The sequence below is a fragment of the Chaetura pelagica genome, unplaced genomic scaffold (assembly GCF_000747805.2).
Source record: "Chaetura pelagica isolate M959 unplaced genomic scaffold, ChaPel_1.0 scaffold846, whole genome shotgun sequence".
NCBI classification, from domain to species: domain Eukaryota; kingdom Metazoa; phylum Chordata; class Aves; order Apodiformes; family Apodidae; genus Chaetura; species Chaetura pelagica.
In genome coordinates, this window is record NW_009953518.1 from 409,832 (window position 1) to 435,108 (window position 25,277).

Sequence of the window (25,277 nt, forward strand, 5' to 3'; positions counted from 1 at the left end):
AACAGCTGAAGACCTCACCAATTTCAGAGCAAAATATATAATGCATGTGCATGTGTCTTTCAGCTGGACTAGCATATGTTTACATCAATTAGATGAAAATGTGAAAAGACCAGGCAGTGTAAAAGCCATGCCAGTGGCACCCACAGAAGATCAATGCCACAAAGTCTGTAAAAAATACCGAGGTCGTACAATTGGCATCTGGAGCCACTGGTACACATGCCACTGAGCATACAGCTCATGATTTGAGAGATTTCACAGCTTAAGCTTGATTTTTGCTGTAAGATTTTTCAATATATTGTAAAATTAGATAAATTAACATTATTTTTTAAAAATGTATTTTAAGACTAGGACTTTTACAATTAAATTTCAGTTGCCTTTCCTTTGACAATAATTAATACCCCATACTCTTTACTTTGTCTCGTGTACTCCTTACAAGTTAACACAACTGTACTGCAGTAAGGAATGTTCTCAGAGAGCATCTTAATTTTAAGACACTCTTCTTCAACAGCTTCAAAGACCTGGAGAACCAAAGGACTCATCTTCATTAAAGAGATGAACACCACCTGAAGATGAGTCATTAAATAACAGCACGTATATAAACTGACCAAATGCACGTCTTTTCTGGGATGAAAAGGTTAGCAGAAAAGATGTGACCAGTACAAGTGTACACCAATGCTGAAAGTGAGCATTGGATTTGCATCATATGAGGGACTGTCTGGAGTCTAATTAAGAGAATGTTGCAGAACTTACTGTTTAACTGGCGCTTGCGAAACACTAAGTACCAGAACTGCCACTGTACCTGCTCCTTGATTTTCTACACTTCACATTATTGTCTTCACTGCACTGTAAGGGTGATTAGCTATAAATAACTGACACAAGTATCTGAAAGGGAAGCACATTAAACAGCTTAAACATGTAAACGAATAATGCTGAAATAACTTAGATAAAGTCACTCTGGCACGGAGTGGACACCACAGTCTTTATAAAGTCTTCCTTCTCCTTCTAGGCTTGATGCACAGGCAGTAAGATGTCCACAGCTTGTTGTTGCTATAGATACTTGCTATACTCAGAGAATCACTGTCTTTTTCACTCCATTCTGAAGCTTCAATGTGCTCTGCTTCCCTTTTTGCAGTAAGAGCTGTTCTTTCCCTGGAGAAGCTCCTTTCCCTAAGTCTTCTAAACAGGGGCCCCTTCGTGTTCCTGTGCTCACGCTCAGCTTCTGTCTTTTCACTCCCATCCTCTCTTTCTCTCTTTTCACTTATGATAGAATTGTCTCTTGCTCTGCAAATCATCTGAATTTGCTTTTGTAAGTAAGCCCCACCTATTCCATAGCTGCGTTGCCCACTGTTCTTGTTGCTGGTTTCACTGGCAAGTGATGAGGAGGAGCCAGAGAGGTTCATCTGACCGCAGTTATCCGACCTCTGGATGTTACCAACTGCAATAAAGAGCACACAGGCAGATCTTGATAAGTGACAAGATAAGGAACAGCTAAAATACTGTCCTGATTTTAAAACACTTTTTCTTGAGTCCTATTTGCATATCACTCGGGTAGAGCTCAAAAGAAAACGACTTCTAAGATTAAGTGCAACGTGTTCATGCCTAAAACGTCTTCCCGCTGCCTGTGAAGCACCTCATTTTAGTTCAATGAGCTGTTAGCAGCACTACACGCACAACAGGGTATGATCACCTCAATCAAAGCAGATCAGTGCTAAAAATATGCTGAAAGCAAGTCGAATTAATCAAATAATCCCAAAGAAACAAAACAGTATTTTCAAAGAACCAGATGAAAGTTAACAAAAGTAACACATTTATAAGCAACGCTCAAAAATCTCAGTGGAGATTTGGGTTTGGCAACCCATGTAATTAAGCTTCTTATATATATATATATGTATCTATATATTGTGTTTAAGCAGAGTAAGTGGCATTCTCCTAAAGGCAACAGTATCTTGTGAAGGCAGAAGTGGAGGGACCAGCATGATCTCCCCCTGAAAAGGGTGAGAAGATGCAGCAAGTCCCCATGCCATGCCATGCTGACCCAGTGGCTTTGGGCTGGCAGTGAGTCAAAAGTAGCACAGAAGGGAGGGAAAAACACCTTACACCATCTGACATGGGCCACACTGGCTGACTATAAAGTGGTGTTAAGAGATTTCAAATGAATTCCCATCCAAAGTTGACTAATGATGAAGTGATGCAGGTCTTTTAAGAGGAAGACATCAAAAATAAAGGGATTCTCAGGGCCTCACGACAGACAGGGATGTATACAAAGCCCTGTGCACAAGAACAAATAGTATGAATTTAGAGGATTTAGATGGATGCACTACTTCTGCAGCTAACAAAACCATCTCTTCTGAAGAAGGACAACAGCATTTTATCTCCAGCTCCACCTGATCAATCCTGCTGCCTTAGGCAAAAACATAAGACATCTCAACAGCCACAGCTTCTGTGCAACACTGCCATCTTCAAGAAAACTGCAAGTTTGTGAACCCCATTCACACAATCAGCCACCCAAATCTGATCTGATACACTGGTGGCTGTCAGCACTTAAGATCTACTGGAAACTCTGCCAGAAGCACTTAAGCATTTTTAATAGAACAATTGCTCCCTTTTTTAAACAGTAGGTGACTTAAGGCCAAAACATAAAAGTACATTGAAAAACTATGTCTACGCACAGAAAGACATGCTTCTATTCTTGACATGAATATTCTAAACTAATGTTTCTCTTACACTTCATTACCAACAGATTCCTGCCACTGCCCACCCTGGTTTCAGTACAGGCACAAGTTCCCAGGGTGGATGCTGAACATTCCCACAGCACACGTACCTTTGCGTGGAGAGCCCTGAGGAGAAGCAGGTGGGCTGGAGTGCAAAGAAGATGCCATGGACATGGTGTCATCTGTTTGCTTCTTACTACTTACTTCCTCAGACAAACTTAATGACTTCTGTGGGGAGCCTGTGCCTATGAAAACAACAATACCATTTACCCACTTTTTCAAGTTAGTGATATCTGCTTAAACTACACAGAAGCACCATGCTGAACCATCACAGGAGTACTGAGCAAAGGGAGGAGCAGCTGCTCCTTAGATCAGGTCAGCAGTGACCACTGCTAGTGCTGGCTGCTCAGCTCAGTGTTGAGACACCCAAATCATAACAGGAACCATTGCAACAGATAGACTTGTGGTTTTGCAAAGGACTGAGAACTGTGTAATATGTAAATCTTGGAGGAAACCCTTGCCCATCACACATTGGGACAGTGTTAAACCCAACTTGTGTCACAGCCAACAAGTCAGTTCGAGATCTTCACAATCAGGAGTTCTGCAATCAGCACTCACGGGCACTACACACTATCCAGCAAGTTTAGCAAAACCAGTGTACCCCTGCACTTCACTAACAGATTATTTGGTTTTTCCTCTTAGACCACCTTGGAAAGGATACTGAGGAGTTAATTTAAGGTCTAAAGAGCTTGTTAGATCAACACTGAACACTTAACACACGGGAATAAAGAAATCCCTCTCAGCAAAGCTTCTGGAACATATAACGCTGTACAGGCTTTTTAAGAGGAGACTGGAAATAAATACTAACTGGAAACATTATTTACATGCTGCAATGTACTGTTTTCTGAAGTTACTTTAATGCCTATTTGTGCTCAATGTATCATAGAATCATTTAATATCATTTACTGACTGCAACGAACTTTATTTAATAACCCACAACTGTAGCTTTGAAATAATACAACAGTTATGCAAATAGGCCAAAAACATTAGAATACATAATACTACTCTGCAAATAGCAAATTCAGAGACAGAAATAACCCGATTCTCACTAGAAGCAACCAATGACCTATGTTGTGCTGCTCTTTTTGACAATAATACTGCTACAACAGTATCACAGAGGTTATATTATTAAGTGTCTGTGATTTGTTTCAGTGATTTCACCTAAATATATTATACTTCATTTTGTTATGAAAAGAAACAAGCAATGTTGTTCTGCTCTGTTTGCATAAGATCCTTTTAGAATACAGAAATAAACACTAAAATCCCTTACATGCTACCTCTGACCTGTCTGAGAGATATTGAGGTCACTTTAATTCAAACACGTTCTTTAATTTAAGAGAAAAACAAAGTGACACAACAAGAGCACATCAGGAGACATGACTTTACCACTGACTGGTTTAAGAAAGGTTCTTAAAGGTTGTGCAAATGACTACATAAACTGCACACTCTCTTTAAAACACGCAGATATGCTTGAGCCATTTTCAAGTGAATAAATCAAAAGGGTACTTCAAATAATCCACCCAGTTACAAACTGCTCCACCCTCTTATTTACATCATCTATGAAACTCTTCACACAGATGGACTGAAGATACTCACTGAATGTGACGTGATCCTTTGTCACTCCTTTTTTCCTACTGGGATATAAATTCACAGTGGGAACCTGAAGAACTTGACTCATCCTGTTTTGTTGATGCTGATGGGCTTTAGTGGTTTGGCCGATCGATCTCATGGGTACTGGAGACATTTCTGAGGATTTTGCTCCTCTTCTCTCACTTAAATTCTTTGTCACTGTTAGAAAAAACTTTATATAAACATCTTGCACTTTGAACTGCAGGATTATTACAGCCATTCTAACTATCAACGTCCATCCAAAGCAACCATGGTATGAAGTAGATAAAACACATCTGAAACCATTTCTATTCTGAACACACCTACCTGGTTATGCTGAAGAGGCTGTTATGTGAAATGGTATTAAAACACCTAAACTCTTCAAAGTGTCCTAGAGGTACTTCACTAGAAGACAAATTTATGATTTATTTCTATCACAATTGAAGTTCATATTTGAGATGTTTGTACACAAGGTGCAGAAGCAGGACAGCCCCTCCCTCGAAGTGACATAATGCCACTGGGAAAAGGTTGTTCTGCAGTGGCCATCAAACCTTTCACTAGGTGGCACAACTGGTTTACAACACAGGGCACTGATTCTCTTTCTACTTTAATCACACAGCAACTAATAAACTTAAAAGTTAAGGCCATCTGACTTCTCCTTAAATTTCCTTGGAAAAGTCTGGGTTGCAGCATTATCGCTGCTCACTCCTCCTGCAAGGAAGGGGAGGAGAATCTTCCTGCCAAGGAGACAAGGGAGCTGCACCTTCTGCTTTTCTAGATCTGTGCAAAAAAAACCTTATCTGGACAAAAACAACCTGCAAAACCATGTACCCTGATTCAAAGTTACTTTGTCAAAATTCAAATGTGGGTAAATGCCCCAAGTGCAGTGGAACTCCCCTGGGAGCCGGCTCAGTGCTCCCAACTCCACCCATGGCAGCATCACTCCCTCACCCCTCCTGCTAGCTCTGCAAACTCTGGAGTATAACCAAACCAAACCTGGGGGGGTTTTGATGGTTTTTTTCTCTTGTTTTGGTTTTTCCTTTACAGTTTTAAAAAATAGGTCCTTTAATAACATGCAACTCTCTACTATGTATTTATTTGTATATTCACTTAATCTTCATTTTCCTTTTCTGAAGTTTAAGGAAAATAAGGACTGGATTTGCTTAACTACATGGAGTACAACACTCAGTATACATTCCCAAGTTTTACTTCCATATATCTATGGCTAGCACTGAGCAAACAGGATTTAAAACTATTTATTTAAAACAACTGAAAAACAACCTCCTAATATTTGTCTCCTGGGGACAGTATGGCCACCTGTTTTGTTTGCACATAGATCATCAGGAGTTCATCCTGAAGTGTTTTAAACTATTGCTTCAGCAGAGGAGTAAAGCATAAAACCCACAATATTATTAGTATTAACTTTGAGGAGAAGCATCCTGTGCTGTCACAGATCTGGCTGAACCAGCAGAACACCTCTACTAGCAACATACGATGTGGGCATGTTTCTGTTCAGAGCTACCTGTGATTTCTGGCCACCTCAGGCAAAAAGCCAGTGTGAATACACAGAATTTAAAGCATTTTAAACAGGAATCAAGTGTAGCCATTTCTGGGATGCCTACATCAGTGCTGTTTAAAAGCAAACGTTAAAATAAAAGTGCATAGGCACCTTGTGAAATAATAAGGATTTGCATTCTTAATACTGAGTAATGGAAAGGGCTTTAATTTTTATCTTCAAGATGCCATCTTCTAGTCATGGTTTACTTATCTCATCCAAGACAAAGTGGTATTTTAAGGACAAAAAAAAAAAAAGTCTTAAAATGCTACATTTGGAGAACATGTAAAAATTTTAATTAGCAATGCTGCTACTCTTCTACTTTGAAAAAAACCCTACCTTTTAAGGAAGTGAAAATTCCTAAGGATCAAAGTAAAATGCAATGACCATTTCCCATTTTTAAGTAAGAATTTACTGAACTGTGTAAGACAGCAGGTCAGAAAACAGCTTGTTTAGTTAGACAGTTGCACAGGAGTTCAAATGATGAAAACAGCCCTGCTGTAGCCCTGAATTTTTAACTGTCAACCCATGCCAATCCCATCAGACCATACTGACCTAACTTCTCCTTCTCAAGCATCTTTGTTTATCCTAAGCTGTAATCCATTGCAGTTTCTGTATTGATTGTGTCTCTCTTCATTTTCTTGCTGTCATATGGTAAACACTACTTTTATCCTTCCTAATTCTGCACAAGGACAGCAGGGCAAGAACAGAGCTAATGTACTAATGAATTTCCTTCCAGACTGATGAAGACACCCAGTTTAAGAACTATAGGTCAAAACAGAAAACATCATTGAAGTTTTCTGAGCTCAACCAAGATCAGAAGCTGAACAGTGGCTTGCTAAAACTCTTAGGACATTAATTGAAAACCCAGCACTTTTTCTTGAAGGCAGACGGTTTTAAATGAGCAATTCTATGGAAGGAACAAGATTTTTATGTATCTTCCAGATCACACGAACATTCTAGATCACTGTACTCACGAGTGCTGTACGCAGGCTCACACTGAAGTGACAGTATTTGGATCTTCTCTTCGTCTGTCTCTACGTTGAGGTTGGACAAATACTGCTTCACCTTCCTTGCCATCTGGGCATCCTCATACAGCTTCTTGGCATTCAGAAGGGAGCTGCGTCGGGCACGTTTTTTGTGGGCACCTCCCTGTACATCCAGCATGTTTGAGTTTGTGCTGCCCTGGCTCAGAGATCTAGAAGAGAGCAAAGCAGTGAATCTTCAGTTCTGGGCAGCAATGAGGAGCTTCAGTAGCACACGCCAAAGCAGATCAAAACCAATAATCTCCAGTTAGGGCTAGTGCATGCTGATGCGAATGAGTTAAAAAGATGAACAGCATTAAAACAACTCTTGTCTTAAAATATTCTGGTAAATGGACAGCAGCAATTTGAGACTAGAGAAGGATTTGTATGAAAGTGTGGAACTGGCAAGAACGAGGCGCAGTCAGCTCTGCTAAGGACTGGCAGTGCTGCTCTGCAAAACTGTCCTGGTTTGAGCCAGGATGAAGCCAATTTTTCTTTTTACTCATTTTTTTTTCCTTCAGTAAGCTCTCTTGTAACTAGCAACAGTGTGTTCTGCTAGGCTGATAAGACAGTGGAATGTTTTTCTAACTACTGAGGCTTCAAGGCTGCACCTGCACTCTGCCAGCTCAGACACTATGGGGAGATCTGTGACCCCTCCGTAGGAGGCTGAGTTAGATGGACAGCAAAATTGGCCAAAGATATTCCATTCCATATATCTACGTAAGCTCAGAGGAAGGTCAGAGATCACAGAAGACAACTTCCTTCCTTCTTCTTCTCCCCTTCTCTTCCATCCATGGCCGGCGTCCAGGGAGGACTCTGTTCATCCATCACCGTCGACCCTTAGGCTCGAGATCTCCTGACCCCCATAACTCTCTGCTTTCTCCAGCAGCAGCTCCGGGATTCCTCGGGACTCTTCCCAGTTCAGGGAAGTGCTGTGGGAGTTGCTGGGGTGGGGGGAGGCAAGAGGCTTTTTGCCCATTCCTGAATATATTTGTATATAATTGTATATATTTTCTTGTATCATTCATTAGTCTTTTAATTAAAGCTGTGTAGTTTAGTTTTCAATCCAGCCAAGTCTCTCTCTTTTTCTCTCTCTCCTTCCCTACCTGGGTTGGGGGGAGGGGGGATCGAGAGCATTGTTGTCAGACCTGAGTCAAACTGTGACAAAAACCCACACTCCTGCAGCAGCAGAGGGGACAAACTTGGTAACTTCGCTCCTTTAAAGCATTTGGTACCCCCTGTTTGCATCAGGCTTACAACAGAAACTTCTTGCAACTCAGCTGAATACAGAAGTGAGTCACAGGTGTGTAATCCTCTTAGAAAACAAGAGCTTCTGACCACGTTCAAGTGAGGCTGGAAATTATGTTAAATATGCAAAGTACATTATATTACACACTTAACTTCTTTCTCCAGTTAAGTAAAAACATTCACAGAAGAGCAGCTCATTAAAAAGATGTAACCTAACAGAGGTCAGGAAGGCAGTGATAACACACAAGTCCCCAGACTTGCATGTCCCCAGACAATACTCTTCAATGCTTCTAATTTTGAGCTGCCAGTTCTATCAGCAACTGAAGCAAAACCAAATAATCCCCCAATGGTTCAGGTACATCAGTCAGTCCTGACTGTCACTTCTATTCATAATGAATCAGTGACCAAAAAACTGATTTTGGTACAGTTCAAATACACACATCACCTCTATGGCCACACCAGTCCTGATCCACTCTTTGATAAATGGAGACCACAGTACATGTAACACAAATTCCAATGAAAAGCATCAGTAAAGTTCTTCAAAGCTGGTTGTGGTGTTTTTTTAAATATTCAGAGGAATAACTTCATTTTTAAATGCTGAATTATTTGTAAAGATGTTTCTCAATACTTCGGGTGCATTTACAAAATCACAAGTGGCAGAACAAACAAGCACAGAAAAGCCATAATGGCTGAGTCAGAATAAAACATATTGTTTGAGGAAGTCTAAAGAATGGAGCACATGGAGCTTAAAAAATAAGAAGTGGTGGAAAAGCAGCTGACTGCAAGATTTTCAAAGAAGTTAAACAAATCAGTCTAAGAGAAAATTAAGCTTAAAAGCTGGCAGAAATGTATAGCCTAATTAAATGAAAAAGTAATGCTGTTACAGGCAAAGAGCAGCAAATGGCATGATGGACTGTGCACACCTATTCAATCCCAGGGCACTCATCTCCTTGTAGCTTTCTTTTTCTTTTCATGAGGTTCTATCTTCCACATAAAGAAACAGGAAACTACATTGTTTATTTTTAATGACATAAATATTTTATTGCTGTCATACACTCTGTTTTTCTTTCAAGTCTGGACTTGACCTTTTAAGGCAATTTAAGTCAATTCCCTTTAAAAATTATTTTTCCTCATTCACTTGTGCTCCCAGTAATCCCAAGGGTTAGAAATTGTGGTGGCTCCAATTGGGTATTTCTCCCCACAAGCTGCACTGTTGACTACTTGACTACTGACCAGCTCCCACCAGCCAGGCTCCTGCCCCAGGGGCACCACACCTTGCTGGTTTCACCAGGGACCAGCATCCAAACCTGCTCTCCCCAGTTTGGCCAGCCCAAGTCCTGGCACTGTCCCCACCACTATTGGTGGGGGTAAACCCTTTCTCTACATAGAGTGCCCAAATCCCCTGCTGACCATCTCCTTGCCACTCCTTTGTAAGTTGCAGGAGAGGAAAGGCTCCTCCAGCTTTTCTGCCTCCATCCTCTGGGCACAAGCTCAGTGTGCTGAGGCACAGCTCACAGCCTGCAGCCAGAGTCACAGGGTGAAAAGCAGCACAGTTTCAAAAGGCAAAGGCTTGCAGGCTCAGGTCAGAACAGTTTATGGGATAAACTGCACGTAAGAACACATAAAACGTGGCTACAGTGTCATCTTAACAGCTCTGCCCTGTGCCAGGCAGGGACCTGACCAGCCAGCCTCAGTGCTCTCAGCTGTAGGCATTTCATTATTCAGTCCTGGCACAATCAAGACTCCCAGCAAAAACAATGAGGGTTCTGGTCTATGAAATGTGAGATACATTTTAAATAGATACTAAAAATAAATACTTTGAAGCTTGAACTCAAGCTTTCAGTGGGGAAATGACTTCTCATTACCACAGTTCAAACTGTCTTCATGGTTTAAAATGCAGGAGGGCTGGCACTTCTCTGCTACATGTTAAACAGCAACTTTTTATTTCCCAAAATAGTTTCCAATATAACTGCACAGCAGGATTTTTTAATGCATAAAGCCAAAACTCAAACAACTTATCTAATACACAAAAGCAACTCAGAATGTTTATAGCTGCAGTTTAATGTTGACTGTAACCCCTTATTCCTGTTTTCCACAAAACCTTTATTGCAGGGTTAATAAAATGCATGCTGTACTTCAGGTGCATGCACTAACGAGGAGGATGCAGTATGTTAAGAGTTGCATAATCTTTATTTATCTTAGTTGCATTCATCTCTACACTTACCCCAAACTTCTCCACCTCTTCTTCCTGTAAGCAAGAGCCATATACATTGAAGCATGTATTTGAACAGAAAAGCACAGGAAAAAAATAAAACAGTTGAGAGTCAGGAAGAAAGATGTAGACAGGAAAGAACAGAAAAGAAAAAATTTCTGTACAGCAAAATTCTTCTCAAACAATGACACGATGTTTTAATGGAATGCAAGGGCAGGACTTGCTCAAACACTTGCATATGGACAAAAATCTATCAGTTTCTTGTTTACTTTTAACACAATAATTTAAAAGCCAAACTTGTCTTAAATTTTCCTGTTAAGAATTTCCCATAAGTCAAATTCAATTTTGATGGAATGAGCAAAAACTCTTTAACTTCCTCATGTTGCAGAAAGTGTGGTTAAATTAATTTATTCTTTGCATGAGGACTGCAGTTAAGTGTATGAGAAATCATCATCAGTATTCAGGTTTATGATGTTTTCTCTTGATTACTTGCTGGGAAATAAGCTAGTTGCCAAATACAAGCTGAAAAACTAGATGCTCTGAATTAATCAGCAATTAACTTGCTACAGAGTCTCATGTTACTAATAACAAACATTTTCTTGTTCATTTTTAATCTTCAAAAGCATTTATTGGTGCTTCACAATACAAACTGATAGATCAAACACCAGAGGCAACAAAGATGAAAATAAATCATGTGAAAACAGGGAATTATTTTCTTTTAATCTTCAGCACTATCTCTAATATTAGCTGCCTAAGCATTTTATGTCAGTGTGCATGATTTAAATTATGGTCATTAAAATGTGTGCTATAATTCTGAAAAACATACTAAAGGTATCTATTTACTAGTCAATTCATTTGATGATTAGAATTCATTAAGTCTCAGAAAGTGCACAGGGCATCAAAGAAATTTATTTATAGACTGATTTAACCTGTGAGTGCCAAAATTTCTGAAACGCAATCACAACTTAGCAGTAAATAACTTTACAACTCGTGTTAAAAAAAGAAATTTTGTTAAGTTAAATCCATTTTTAAACACTATCAAGGGATATATTCAATTTCAAACCTTAACTGGACCAATTTTAAACAAAATACTGATGTTTCCTGATAGTCAGCCTCTATGAATCCATCATCATCTGTGAATCCTGACCACAGGAGGGCCACAGGGAACCAGATCTCTGTGCTCTTACATAGGCTAAGTGTTCTTGCATACACTACTCCCTTCCATTGCACAGATGTAACTGAATTAATAAATCAAACAATTCCAGCTGCTGAGGTGACCTATCCACTGGAATTCAGTCAGGAATGGCACAAAGCAACAGTGACCAACTGCCCACTGAGCTTCCTCTGTGCCCTGCTTATGGCCTGGCCTCCAGAGTTCTCCACTGCTGGGGACACCCACCTCACAGGGGACCCAATGGACTGTTCTGTCATTGCTTGAAGTAGAAAGCATGTAGTGACATCACAGGGGACCATCTTGTCCCCAACTCCCTGCCTGAACTGCATCCTGAGAGGTTTTTGTGTGGCCCTTAGTCTGAGAGGCAAACTAACAGTGCAAGGTGAGGAGCACATGGCTCCTCAGGACAGGGATCCACAGGACCCTGCACAAACACACAGACTCACTGGTGCTTTTAGTTCAGCCAGTGGGAAGCAAAAAGATGTAGGGAATTATTTAGTTCCACGAAATAGATTCTGGAACTCAGCAACAGCAGATTAGAAACCACAGTGCTTTTGTTCTGCAGTTTGTTGACGCAGAGCCTGAAGATCCCATGCATCAGGGGAAAAACAAAGGAAAAAAACAATAATGAAATACCCTCCACCTGCTTCGAACCTGAACAGATCAAACATTACGTAGGTGGAGCAAGCTGTGTTTAGAACAAATTGAAAAATACCTTATTTTTAATTTGTTCCAGTGGAGTTTTGTTTTGAAACAACATTTCAGATTTATGCATATATATTATTTCCTCCCTAATAACATACCTCTCCAAAAACTCCAATGATACTAACATTTTATTTAGAGAAAATATATTAATCATTAAAATTAGAACCTATCCTTCTTTGCTTTTTAAAGACAACAAATTGGTTTGGTAGTCATTAAAAGCAGGTCTGGAAAGGATCACTTGTATTGCCACAACATGATAAAAGATTGTGGTTCTGATGGTGAATGTCAATGGGGAGTTACACAATGAAATACCAACATACTGAAGCACACACAAACCCAGACCCCTACCCACTTTGAAACACCTTCAATCCCACTGGCTTTCTAAATTGCACACCTTTGTCTGAACATGACAGCTGGATCCATGTTTGCTGAGGTCATTCGGATAACTTGGCGGATTTCTTTGGCAATCATTCTGAGCTTCTCAAAATTGACCAGGCCATCCACTTTGGAATCGTTTCCTGCATAATTGAAACATGCAGAGAGGAAAAAAAAGAGTAAAAAATACTTTTTTATTGGGCAGTGTGTTTCTAAGTCCCCCACATTATCCTCCCCTCCCTGCCCCTGTATCAATAAAACTGCTTTAATCAAAACAGCAAGAAAACAGGAAAATTTAGCAAAACACAGATGACAATCAGGCCCACTCAGACTCCAGCATTGCTCTAGTTAGTCTATTTCTGAAGTAACAAGTATCAGTAGGACGAAAAAGGATTAAGTGAATTATGCCCAAATTCACTGGCACAGATGTTAAAACAATATATAGAACTGACATCAACAGCCTCCACATTCCAAAATCAGTTCAAACAGTCTTGAAACATCCCAACCAAGAAGTGGGCAGATATGGAAATGCTTAACCTTAACCAACTGCAAAGAGAACTTTGTGTAAAAGGAAAAAAATGGAAATGTTTAAACAAAAACCTTTGAAAATGCCAAAAGCAGGAGTAGGAGGTGTTAGATCATCGTAGGTGTCTGGAAGCCACAACATGGAAGGAAACCCTAGAAACACTGCAGCAACTTTGTGCAAGAGATGGATGTGAGGCAGTCTAACTACCAGCTATAGCATGCTCACCTAGATGGACAGATGATGATTAGGCATTGCTTTTAAAATATTAAAAATACATGTTTAATTTTTCATTTCCTCTCTCCCATTATGCATTCAGATCCCATTTGATTGTGCTCCTACAAAGGACGCATCAAAAGCCTCCTACTGGTGGCAGCGTCTTTCAGACACTGGTTGAATCATGGAGCACTGAAGAAAGGGCTCAAACAGAGTCAATGCTCAGCTCATTATTTCCCCACGTTTGACATTACCTTCATGCAGAAATGTGATGTCCTTCTTGACAACAGGGAAGAGTGGAATAATTGGAGGCTGCATGCTCTGGCTGCTGAGGATGTTGCGGTATTTTGCCATGTTCCGAGAGGGATCAAAAAGATCCTGAAGATCTCGGAGGTGCTTTTCATACTTGCTGGGTAACTTTTCCCAGGTGCCTCTGAGCCGTGCTACTGGTGCTAGATTTAACCCACTGTAAGGTAGATGAATTTCATTATTAGCAGCTAGTGATAGCAGGGTGTGTAGTGATAGGACAAGGAGTAACGGTTTTACATCGGGAGAGGGAAGATTCAGCCTAGATGGTAGAAGGAAATTGTTTACTGTTTGGATGGTTGAGACATTGGAACAGGTTGCCCAGGGAGGTTGTGGAAGCCCCATCCCTGGAGATGTTCAAGGGCAGGCTGGATAGGACTTTGTGCAACCTCATCTAGTGGCAGGTGCCTCTGCCCATGCAAGAGGGTTGGAACTAGATGATTTCTAGGTGCCTTTCAACTCAAACCATTCTATGATTGCCTTTCATAAGGAAGTAAAGGGCTGTTTTTTTTGTTTTAAGGATTAAATATATCTTCACAAGGTTAACTGCAAAAAAAATGGGTGAATGCTTGGCTGGGAGTTAATCACAATAAACCTCTGCTGTTCACTCTTGTGATCAAATGAAAAAGAGAACTGTAAAAAGCATGATTGCTTCCTATTCACAAGGTACAAATTCCAAGCTAGCCTGCCAAAAACAACCTCTCTGTAACACAGAGCTGATGCCCATGCAATTTGAGAACCATTCCTCTCCTGTAAAAATGTATTTAATAAGGACAAAAAGGGTGAAAAATTAATGAGGTGAATACACAGCTACAGTAGGAAGTGAGACCAGAGCCCAGCTCATCCAAAGCAGGAGTGGCAGGACCTCAGAGGAGGATGTTTGGAGCATTTGGAACCAAGCACCAACAGGCTGAGCATTAGAAGCAGCAAATACACTAAACTTGTTATTGTGCCCTCATTCTTCATTAAGTAAAAAATATATCCAGAATTAGTTGGAAGCAATAAAAAAAGAAAAACATTAAAAATTTAAAATATCCATCCTCCTTAGTGTAGTTTGACACCGACTTTACTTGAGAAATTTTGCAGTGATGACAAATTCCTTGTAGCAGCAGAACTGGCAAGTGATATTCTCCAGCATTCAGTAGTAAACTCAAAATCATAGTTACTGAATCTGCCATTGTAAGAAGGTCGGGGGGGGGTTCTAATTTTTAAAGCTTCAAAAGCTTATATTTGTTTTATTTTTTATACAGATTTTTCTCCATGCTATTGTCCAATTGCAAACAAAGCCTTCTCTCAAATAAAAATAAAAAATAAAAAATGAAACATATGGCAGCACACAGCTCCTCTTTCACATGCTACATTAGGATGGGGTCTTCCTATTTCAAGAAACATATGGCATCACATCAACATGGAATGCAAGGCAAGAGAGTGAACCCCTGGGGCATAAGCTAACAAAAACCTATTCCTCTGGAAATAAGGGTAAAACAAAAGCTAATTTATTTGGGCTTTTTTTTTTTTTTATCAAACATCACTTCAGTCATGGCCTGATTAGACTGAGCTGAGAAGCTGAAAGAGTTATTTCTCCAGCTACAGCAAAGCACAAGAAATTAGGAAGCAGAACATAGGAATTAGATTCAGTACCATTCAGTATCCACATGTATATTCACCATGTAATGAGTAGCCACAGCCCCAGTGGTTGCCCACTTTAAGGGAATTCATTAATGCTTTAATGTATGACTGAATGGAAGCCAGAACCATCTGATAAACTGGCTGGAGACAGAATAAAGCATTTGGAAATACCATTTTAAAAGGTAGTGCTGGTGCTGGGATACAGCATGAATCCAGATCTGTCTGATGAATCACAGCACCTTTTTTCTTAAAACTAAAACCTGACCATAACAAAATAGCAAATACGGGAAATGTTGAACTCGTGCTGCTGAGGTATCAGCAGCTAGTATAAATCAGAACAGAAAGTACAAATCAGAAGAGAAAGTCTAAGTGTGCAAATGAAGAGAAAAAAAAGAGAAGTGAGCAGATGAAAGGAAAGAATGAAAAGGAAAATTAAACTCAAACAAGATCAATTTAAGGAAGTTCTTAGAATAAAAGGCAGAAATAAAGTCTGGTCATGGTGGCAGATATGACAAGTTAACAAGGACTGAAAAGAAAAGGGAAATTGGGTAGCAGAATCAGGGAAAATGACACCAATGTTCAGGCAGGTTTCTGAAGTTCATCAAACAAACAGCGCTTTTGTCCAAATCTCATCTTTCCCTGCCAGGTAACACGGACAGATGAGACAAGCACATCGAGAGCTGCCGTGAGACCGAGCAAGGGACAGACAGCAGTGACAACACAGCTCTGTGCAGCCTGGCTCCTGAAAACCTTGGTAACTCCCTGAAAACCACCCCTCATCTGTTCAGGATAGGCCTATTTCTCTTTCCATTTAGATTCAAGAACTGCCTTTGACAGCACAAATCAGACCTGACAAATGGGAAGTATTTTACCTTATAACCGCGAACATGGAATTGAAGTTCTTGCATTCTCGACAGTGGAGAGCAATTTTAATGAAATGCTTAATAATCTTCATTCTTTTGAGTTGGTTGGGCTCTGCTAAAATTTCCATGGCAACCCAGAAGGTCTCTTGATTGATGACATCCTCAAACTGTTTCAGGTGAGCATTGCCTGTTTTGGAGTCCAGCTTGTAAAGGTCATCGATGTATTCCGTGGGCTCAATATTGCGAAATAATTCAAAGTCTCTCATGGAAAGCTGAGTGGCCACCTCAATGGTGCTCAGCTGGAGGAGGGAAATTTGGCTCTCTCTCAGTAGCTCCTGAGCATCCTCATCTGAGCATAAGGTCTCTGTCTCCATATTGTTTTTTAGGTAATACCTAAAGAATAATTGAGTTTGAATAGAACATTAGAGATGCTCTTCAGAGGGTTTGTTAACACAAAAGGGCTTGTAGTGAGAGGATGAGGGGGAATGGATCAAAACTGGAAGAGGGAAGATTCAGGTTGGACATTAGGAGGAAATTCTTCAGTGTGAGGATGGTGAGACACTGGAACAGGTTGCTCAGGCAAATTGTGAAAGCCCCATCCCTGGAAGTGTTCAAGGGCAGGTTGGATGAGGCTCTGAGCTACCTGGTCTAGTGGGAGGTGTCCCTGCCCATGCAGGGGGGTTGGAACTAGATGATCTTTAAGGTCCCTTCCAACCCAAACCAGTCTCTGATACGATTCTATGATCAACATGGACATTACTGAAATCACAAGGGTCTTTACCTGTATTTCTGCATTATTGCTGACAAGCCAGAGGAAGAGGCAAAGCCAGAGGCAAGCAGGGACAGCATAACCTTGCACTTCAGCTAGTATAAAAACCATCACTACATTGAATTAAAAAAAACCCCACTATTCTAAAGCTGTTTTAATCTACCTCTTTGCTAATATTTTCTATACTTGCTGTAGCTTTCACCTTCAGTTACTTTTCCATTTGTAAATTCAGCAGTGAAATAACACTTTAAATTCACATTATTCCTGAGAAATCTCTTGTTAATTTATTTCTCCATTTCTTGAGTGTGGTTTCTGACACAAATTTAGTGTGGTATATTATATTTACATGAAGCACAGAGCATTCAGGAAATGAAAGTGTATCTGGAAAATTCATTTCCATGGTCCCAAGCAGATCACTTTCAGATATACAGAAGTTACCTCCTCACAAATTCCCTCTGTTGCCTAGCGAAGATGACTAAAGAATTTTTTACTTAATACACTTTCTCCTGGTATGGATCAGATCATCAGATAGAACTGAAGCACTTAACATTTCAGAAACATGCAAAACAGTTTACATAAAAATGGAAGAATTTATCTCAGGTTAGTATCAGTTCATTGCAACATGACATCACTGGGAAAGACAGTAATTGTGGGGTTTGGTTCTGAACTACATGTGGAAAGCGTCAAAACAAATGTCAGTATAAGCCACTGTCTCGGTTATCCTGATCTGCTAAATTTAGTTGTCACCAAGTGAGGGGAAGGTTTTTTTGGGTGTAAAAGAGAAAGACAAAACAAGGAAGAAAAGAGGAGAAGGAAGGGTAAGTTACTGCCACTTTCTTGCTCGCTCTTCCAACAGACACCTGCCCTTCCAACTGAAACACTCCCCGGTGTGTCTGCTGAACGCCTAGAAGGCAAATAAAGCCACAGCAGAATCCCAGGGGCCCTTTTACCTTCCGTTGAGCTGGATCCTGTCAGCCAGTTTGGAGAACTGGTCGGGCAGGCGGCGCTGCTTGATGACGCCCTCGGGACTGACGGACACTTCGCACAGCGAGTAGGTCTCCGGGGCGCCCGTCAGGTTGAACTCGTGCACGGCGTGGCTGACCACCTCCTTGGCTGTGGTGTCTTTGCTGATGATAATGTAGCAGCTTTGCTGATCTGCTTTGAAGACTCGTATTACTTGGTCTGGAATATCTAAAATAACAGAGCAACATCTTTAATGGATGACGTTCCTTTTCGATCACAAAGACATGAGGTCATTTACTGTCTCATTTAATAGGCAGAAAATAAACAAACAAAAAAACATCTAGTAAGAAAAAAGAAGCCATGCTGGACTTGATAAGTATGCATTAAAATATTCAGTCTCTTCTTTCAATTTTGAGAGGAAAAAGAGGACTCTTCTCTCTGCATTTCCACAGCCCAATTACTTTATCATCCCATGACCACAATCAAAGTACAAGACATCTAGATTTATCACTGTGCTGTACACTGGCCTGCTCAGCCTGCCTCAAAAGCCTTGGCAGCATCATTCCCTCCTTGGCTCTCCTGCCTGTGCAAGAGCCAGAATCCCCCCCCCGTGCCAGGGCACCCTTCCCAGGGACAGGAAGCCATTGAGCTCGTGTGGACAGGAAGATGCAGAGAGGAAAGGAGATTTGTTCGCTCCCATAACTAGCTGCAAACTTGCTCTCTCACCCTAAAGGAACTAAACTGCTGCCAGCAGTTAATTCTTTGGCAAGTGTACTTATTTACAGCACATTTTACGTGTTACAAATGCACTAGAGAACAGCTTTATCTGAGGCAGCCTACAGCAGGAGTTAAGTGTCTAAACAGACACACGTTTAGTCTGCAGCTCCATGACTGGAAATAATTCACTCCATTAGTTATTAGGAGAGGCCTGATTTTCAAAATTAACTGGTTGAAAAAAATGTCAAGAGTGAGAGTGCACACTAATTTAAAAGTCAGGGGAGCAGAATTTTTCCCCTCCCTAAACTCTGAAGACTAAAACCTCACAAGTTTCTGCAGACCTGAGAAGGTGGGAGGTTCTCGCTGAGCCTCAGCCAGCCTGCAGCTCTTCAAAAAGCCACGTCAGAGGCAGATGTGCCACCAACTCCCACATCAGAGTCTCACCATGGGAGAGGGAAAAGGCTGTTCTGGAGGCTTTTGCTGTAATACCAGTCTTTCCCTTCTGTCATTGTTACCTGAGCAGCCTTTAACAACCTCAACCACGAGCTGCCAAATCCATGGATTGAGGGATGTGACCTACCACCCCTGGGCGAGGCACTGAGTGCCAGGGGGAGGGAAGGACCCAGCATCCCTGTTGGCACTTCTACCAGAAGAATCATCCTGCTGGCCTGTGCACCAAGCTCCTCCCAGCAGCCACTCTCTCTGCTTACCCCTACACATCTGTTTTTTTGTCAAAATCCACTGCTTAAGGAAGAAACAGAGATCTCTCTCAAGGGGGGCAGTGAACCTGGGGTTACTTTTTCTTGCATCAGGATGTAATGGTGTTATAGGGGCAAGGAGCAGACATTTCAGGGCAAAAAATAAGCAGGTAATTTATGAATGAGCAACAAAAGTTTCTGCCAACTGTAAAAAGAAACCCTCAACATCAGCTGTTAACAATCCAGAAGATGGAAGGAAACAGGGTGTTTAAAAAATAATCTGATTGAAAACTAATTCCACCAACAGTTTCGTTATTATTACTGTCACATTGCCAGAACAGTCTCATTTATAGCTGGGGACTAGTTGAATTTGAGACATGAACGAGGGTAATGAAAACAAAAAATAAATCTTATGGACTTATTTCAGAGTGAAAGTGGTGAAAATGACACACTGAATAATTTGGGAGATGGCTGTTCTCATAAAAATAATAATAAATGAACAAAAGAAGCAAACATCTACTCCTTGCTATCAACATACATCAGTCAGAACCTACTCAAGGTATAAAACCAAAATTAAATGTCATTTGGGAATGAAATAAAAAGAAGAAAAAAAAAAATCACCATGCAACCAAAACTTAGTGTAACTAAGGCGAGGGAAGATTTTATTACAAGCACATCTGCCTTCGTGGTCTTTGCCTTTAAGCAGCTAAACATGAATAAAAATTTATTTTCTTATGCATTATTCAGTTTGTGTTGACGATACGAAACATTTCAAGTTTGCATGCACATAAATTTGGTTATACAGAGTCCAACAAAAGAACAAACAATCTCAAACTATGTTATAATCTAGAACTTCAGTTTCTGTAAAATGTTGGCAATTTAATTCCTTTAAAGCAAGGATACAGAGAAGCAAAGTCACCTGCTGAATGTGATTCAGTGGGTCAGCAGAGAAATGGGAATAAAAAGCAAGTCTCAGCCTCAGTGCAGCATCGTGCCCTTAAAGGATCTATGGATTTGTTTTATTTAAGGGAAGAGTGCAGGGCCCAGGACAATCTAATGCCCTACCAGTAATAACTACATAAATGCAACATATGGAAGTGTTAAGTGGAACAGGCAAGCCATGCAGTATTAAGGTCTACAGGATGCTCTACATCAGGATACTTACAGTAAAACCCAACAGCTGCGGGCAGGGAGAAAAGAAAAAAACTGTGTCAACACCAAATCAAGATTTAGATGTTTACAAAACTTATTAAGCTATGTAGCACAGTGTCAGAAACGTTTGGGTTTTCTCTGCCATTCAAAAATGATATTGTACTTGTTATAGCAAACCTAAAGGTAAGAAGGACTAGTTATCAATGTTTCATATTATGCAGTAATTGGGACAGTATTAAGCAAAGATTCCTAGAGAATGTGTCTGTAGTTCTCATGCAGACAGCAAGAACCTGGATTTGCTGTAAAAATGGACTTATTTGCTATGGATATTTATTTACATTATAGGATATATCTGTCTATTTCCCTTTTAAGGGAGAAACCTGCAAATTTATGTAAAGATAAGTCATGGCCACAAGGCACTTTCAGAACATGTAATTATGCTCAGAACTTACACTTGAAATAGAAAAACAATATTCTGACTTGACATGTTTACAGGCAGTTGCACGTAACAACAAATGCCTCCTGCAGCCACCCCATAAACTGTATTCCTACAGTAAGAGCAATGAAAGCAGGGACCACACATCTCAAACCAGCTTTCAGTTTTTCAGACATACAGTTGAATATAAATAATGGCTGTAAAACATTAAGCATTAACCTGACTATGCTGGCACTATGGCAGTCCCATTCTAACCACAATACTGCCTGAAATGTACTCCCAAAGATGGTGGATGGACAAGCCCAGTCTCCAAGAGTGCTGGGATTGGGAAGGGAACACAGAAGAGAAAGGTGCAGACAAAGACTACCTGCTTCCACCAGAGCTCTGGTAACCTCTAGTAAATCAAAGACTCTCAGAGGTGGCTAAATACATTTCTTTGTAAAAAGCTAAGTGTCATGTTATAAAAAACCAGGCAGGAGAGATTCAGGCAGCTGGATTTTCAGGAAATCTCCAGTTTGGACCTGTTGGGGCCCCAAGACAAACAGGCAACCGCACTCAGCACGTTCGATGCTGTTAGAAGATGGAATTTCCTGCCTGAACCAACTGCCTGGCAACCATCCTGCAAACCAGCTGAAGATGCTGTTTTACCTGAAGGATTAGAGAAATCCAGAATGCTAGTTGTGGGCTGCAACAGGTCAGGGCTGCTGGACGAGAGCGTTCCTGGGATAGGCATGATGGCCAGGCTGTGTCTGCACTGCCGAGTGCCCACGATGCTGTCGTCCTGTGACTGGCTCACGCTGCCATCGCTGCAAAACAGGTTTGGTTCAGTTGTGGGCATTAAGCTTCTTATGCTCACCTTGGGATGAATAAAACTAGGAAAAATAATGGCACTCAGATGTTTTAATGACATGTTGTAGACCGGCTTTTAACACCAAGACATGGGAGAAACTTTCCACCAGAGAGGGCAGTGACAGGACAAGGGGGAATGGTTTTAAACTGGAAGAGGGGAGATTACATTAGACATCGGGAAGAAATTCTTCACCATGAGGGTAGGAAGGTGCTGGAATAGGTTGCCCAGGGAGGCTGTGGAAGCCCTTTTCCTGGGGGTGTTCAAGGCCAGGTTTGATGAGGCTTATACAGCCTGGGCTGGTGGGAGGTGAGTTCATGAACAGCGATATCAACAATTGGATGTCCCTGTGCTAACAACCAACCCTTGTGCATCATGAACTCAATATTTTGTTCTTGGTCTCCACATAGGGTTCAGATTTGCTCCATTTTTTTAAAAAACATAAGCTACATAGACATAATGACTGAAGATACCAAGCAACTAAAATATCACAATTTAATAAAGAACAATTACAGTTTGACCTGAAGAGTTTGACGAACCTGAACAGTTTTGGAGGCAAGATGCTGAAGCGGGTCTTGTCTAAAATCTTCCTGATTCTGTTTCTCCCACCAGATACAGTGTTTGCTTTCATTTTCTTGTTTCCTTTTTCACGAGGAAACATCTGTTCCACATCTCCAGGCATATCTGGGATGGAATAACGGTTGTTTTTCTTTTCTGCAATTTTTGGAATATGTGGAATTCCATTCTTCTCTTGGCCTATCCTGCAGAGCAGCTCCTTAAACACTGTAAGAGAAGATTCAATCCTTGTCATTTGCTTTTGCACACTTAAAACTTCAGAAAATTCATCTTTCCCCTCAAAGCTTTTGTTTCTCACATCCCTGCTGAGAGAGTGAATCAAAGAGTTACAAAGCAGGTAACACTCTGCATTCTAATTTTGATTCTAGGGGTGTGAGTCTTCTCCCATTCAAGTTCTGCTTTTGATTGCAACCCCTCAATGTTAAATAAAAACAAGGAAACATTCTGCACAGCAGATTCCTCCTACTTTCCAAATTAGCACGTATCACAGCAAATTTATTAGAGCTGGTTTACTGTTAGGGGATAGATAATAAGGACACAATTTGTTCACAGCAATCAGCTCTACGTATTTATTGACTACTTATTGACTTTTTTGTGTGCATCTTTTAGGTAACAGGAGTGCAGCTGCTCCCTCTACAATAACTGCAAGACAGACTGATGTTTTCCAAAACTGACTTTTGTTTGCTTTTAGTAACACTACTGAATAGAAGCTACATCAAATTTCCTATTGTATTTATCAAACTAAGTCAGTCTGTTACCAACACTGACACACCTGATGATGGAAAAGATAGTCCTTGTGTTCTTTGTATTTCTTCTCACATAAAAAACGTGAAAACAAACTGGTCAAATTTGTTTATCAATACAAATTATTTTTTTCTCAATTCAGAAATTCAGCATTTTCTGTGGAAAACATGACAATACTAGGAGAATGCAGAACTGTACAGAGCAAATTACTCAGATTTTCCCTAGAAGCAAAGCAACCAGGAGTTTCTGTGCAGAAAGTCCCAGCCAGTCACCCATTTCTATTATGCAATAAAATTTAAGGCTAACAATTTAAGGCCAACAGCCTTCACAGTATGGATTCAAATGTAGGAACAAGAATTGCTTACTGTCAGCACCAGGCACTTAGCACTCAATTAAAAAGACAGGATAAGTGTCACTGCTGAAAAAGCTTCAAGATATGAATTCATTAAAATGTATCAGGGACATCACCCTGAAATTACATTGGCTAGCAGGAAAAGAGATTAGAATCCACTCCTAAACGTATGTTGCTTACATTTATAATACCAATGAACAATCCATCACTGCCTCACTCACAGTTCTGCTTTATTTTATGTCATTTCATATTAGTCTAGACTCCTGGTTACCATGGTTAGTTTATGGTTTTCTGCAACTACACTAATGAGCAACTGCTAGGAAGTTTTTACCTGTACATTGATAAACTGAAAATAATAATTAAAAATAAATTCAATAGTGAACAAGGGCATGTAACTGGAGGAAGAAAATAAAAAATGAGACCATCAGATCCAAGGTCTCAGATCCAAGCAAGGAGACAGGAGCTGACTAGTGCACAGTCTCATTCTTTCAGTAGCTGTGGTTATTCTGTTGCCTGAACTGGATTGAGGAAAAAGAACAGATGGTTTGACTGAGATTTTGAAGAGGTATTTATGTGTTTATATTCACATTGGCAATTAAAAGCCAACATTTATATGTCATACTGCTTTTTATATCCCCTTTTCAGTATGAGATCTAAAGGCAATTTAACCCATCATTCTCACAGCCATTATAAAAAGTTTTACAAAAACCCAGTTCTACATTTTTGCTGTTTCTTGGCAAAACATTTTGGCCCAGCTCCCTTGGCTCTCTTCCAGCCCTGTCGCATGAAGGGGACACCAAAGCTGCTTAAACAGTCATTTGAGGATTTCTCAGGGAGTGAAGAGCTGGCTGTGCTGGCTCGGTGCCCCCCAGTGTGCAGCCCTGGGCACACGAGCACAGAGCTGAGCAAAGGGATGCACAACCAGGCAACTTCTGCCCAACTTTTTCACTCCTACAGAAAGAAACTTGGGGAAAAAAAACTTATAACCTTATTGCACTTCTAAAGCCAGAAAGGCCAGAGTTTTTTTTACACAGAAATACATGATATATAAAGTCTACTCACCAAAAATGTTTGTTTTTACAGTGATGGAGAGGTGAGTGTTGTTCCTTAAGATTTCCAGAGCTTTTACAAAGGTAATGTTCTCAAAATTCTGTCCATTTACTTCCATTATCTTCAAGGAGAAATAAAAATTGGACTGTTAGGAGAACAACTATTTATGACAGACTTATAAACACAAAGGTGATAATACAGGCACAGTAAGAACTTTCCAGAAGTCATCCTACTGTCTTTACAGCAGTTGTAGAATGAAAACTTCCCTTGTAAAGTAACTGTTTTCATTATGTCAGTGGAATTATACCCTGTAAATAAGCCAAGACCTACATTTCTTCCTGACAAATGCTTTAACCAAATTTATTTTCTGTGCTAGCATGACATTGCTGCACTTAGTTAGAATCTGCACTCAAATAAAAAATGCTGGATCATCACCTGCAGAACTGGTACTACCTCAAAGGCCAGACATTCACCTGGTGTGAATTGTCACTGTTCCACCAGCCTCAGTGAACTGGGATGATTTACCCTAGGTGGGAATCACTCTAACAAAACAATCTGATGCCTTCAACTCAGCCATGTCACCGATCAGAAAGATTCCTAAAATAACCACAGTTTGCTTTCTTTTCCCATTCTGTCTTTGAAATATTTTTAAATATTTCAAATATTTATTGAAAACTATTTAATAGAAACCCATTTAGCACAAGGAAACTGAAGCTGAACTTGTTGTGAGGGGCACTCACAACAGATCACTAGCCAGTGGTTT

The 25,277-nt window shown here is 40.4% G+C and overlaps 1 protein-coding gene across 1 annotated transcript in view; it reads right to left on the reverse strand.

The window, feature by feature from the left end:
- The window catches only part of RAPGEF6 (Rap guanine nucleotide exchange factor (GEF) 6), a gene marked incomplete at its 5' end in the record, with an annotated part of 38,697 nt that overhangs the window by 8,201 nt on the left and 5,219 nt on the right, over positions 1-25,277 (reverse strand). The window contains 13 exons of the mRNA XM_009999476.1: positions 1,322-1,435; positions 2,822-2,956; positions 4,368-4,559; positions 6,912-7,132; positions 10,432-10,455; positions 12,693-12,816; positions 13,667-13,878; positions 16,220-16,603; positions 17,930-18,170; positions 20,523-20,537; positions 21,594-21,751; positions 22,332-22,575; positions 24,527-24,635. Coding sequence (XP_009997778.1) covers positions 1,322-1,435; positions 2,822-2,956; positions 4,368-4,559; positions 6,912-7,132; positions 10,432-10,455; positions 12,693-12,816; positions 13,667-13,878; positions 16,220-16,603; positions 17,930-18,170; positions 20,523-20,537; positions 21,594-21,751; positions 22,332-22,575; positions 24,527-24,635 — 2,173 coding nt within the window. The remainder of the gene's footprint in view (positions 1-1,321; positions 1,436-2,821; positions 2,957-4,367; positions 4,560-6,911; positions 7,133-10,431; positions 10,456-12,692; positions 12,817-13,666; positions 13,879-16,219; positions 16,604-17,929; positions 18,171-20,522; positions 20,538-21,593; positions 21,752-22,331; positions 22,576-24,526; positions 24,636-25,277) is intronic.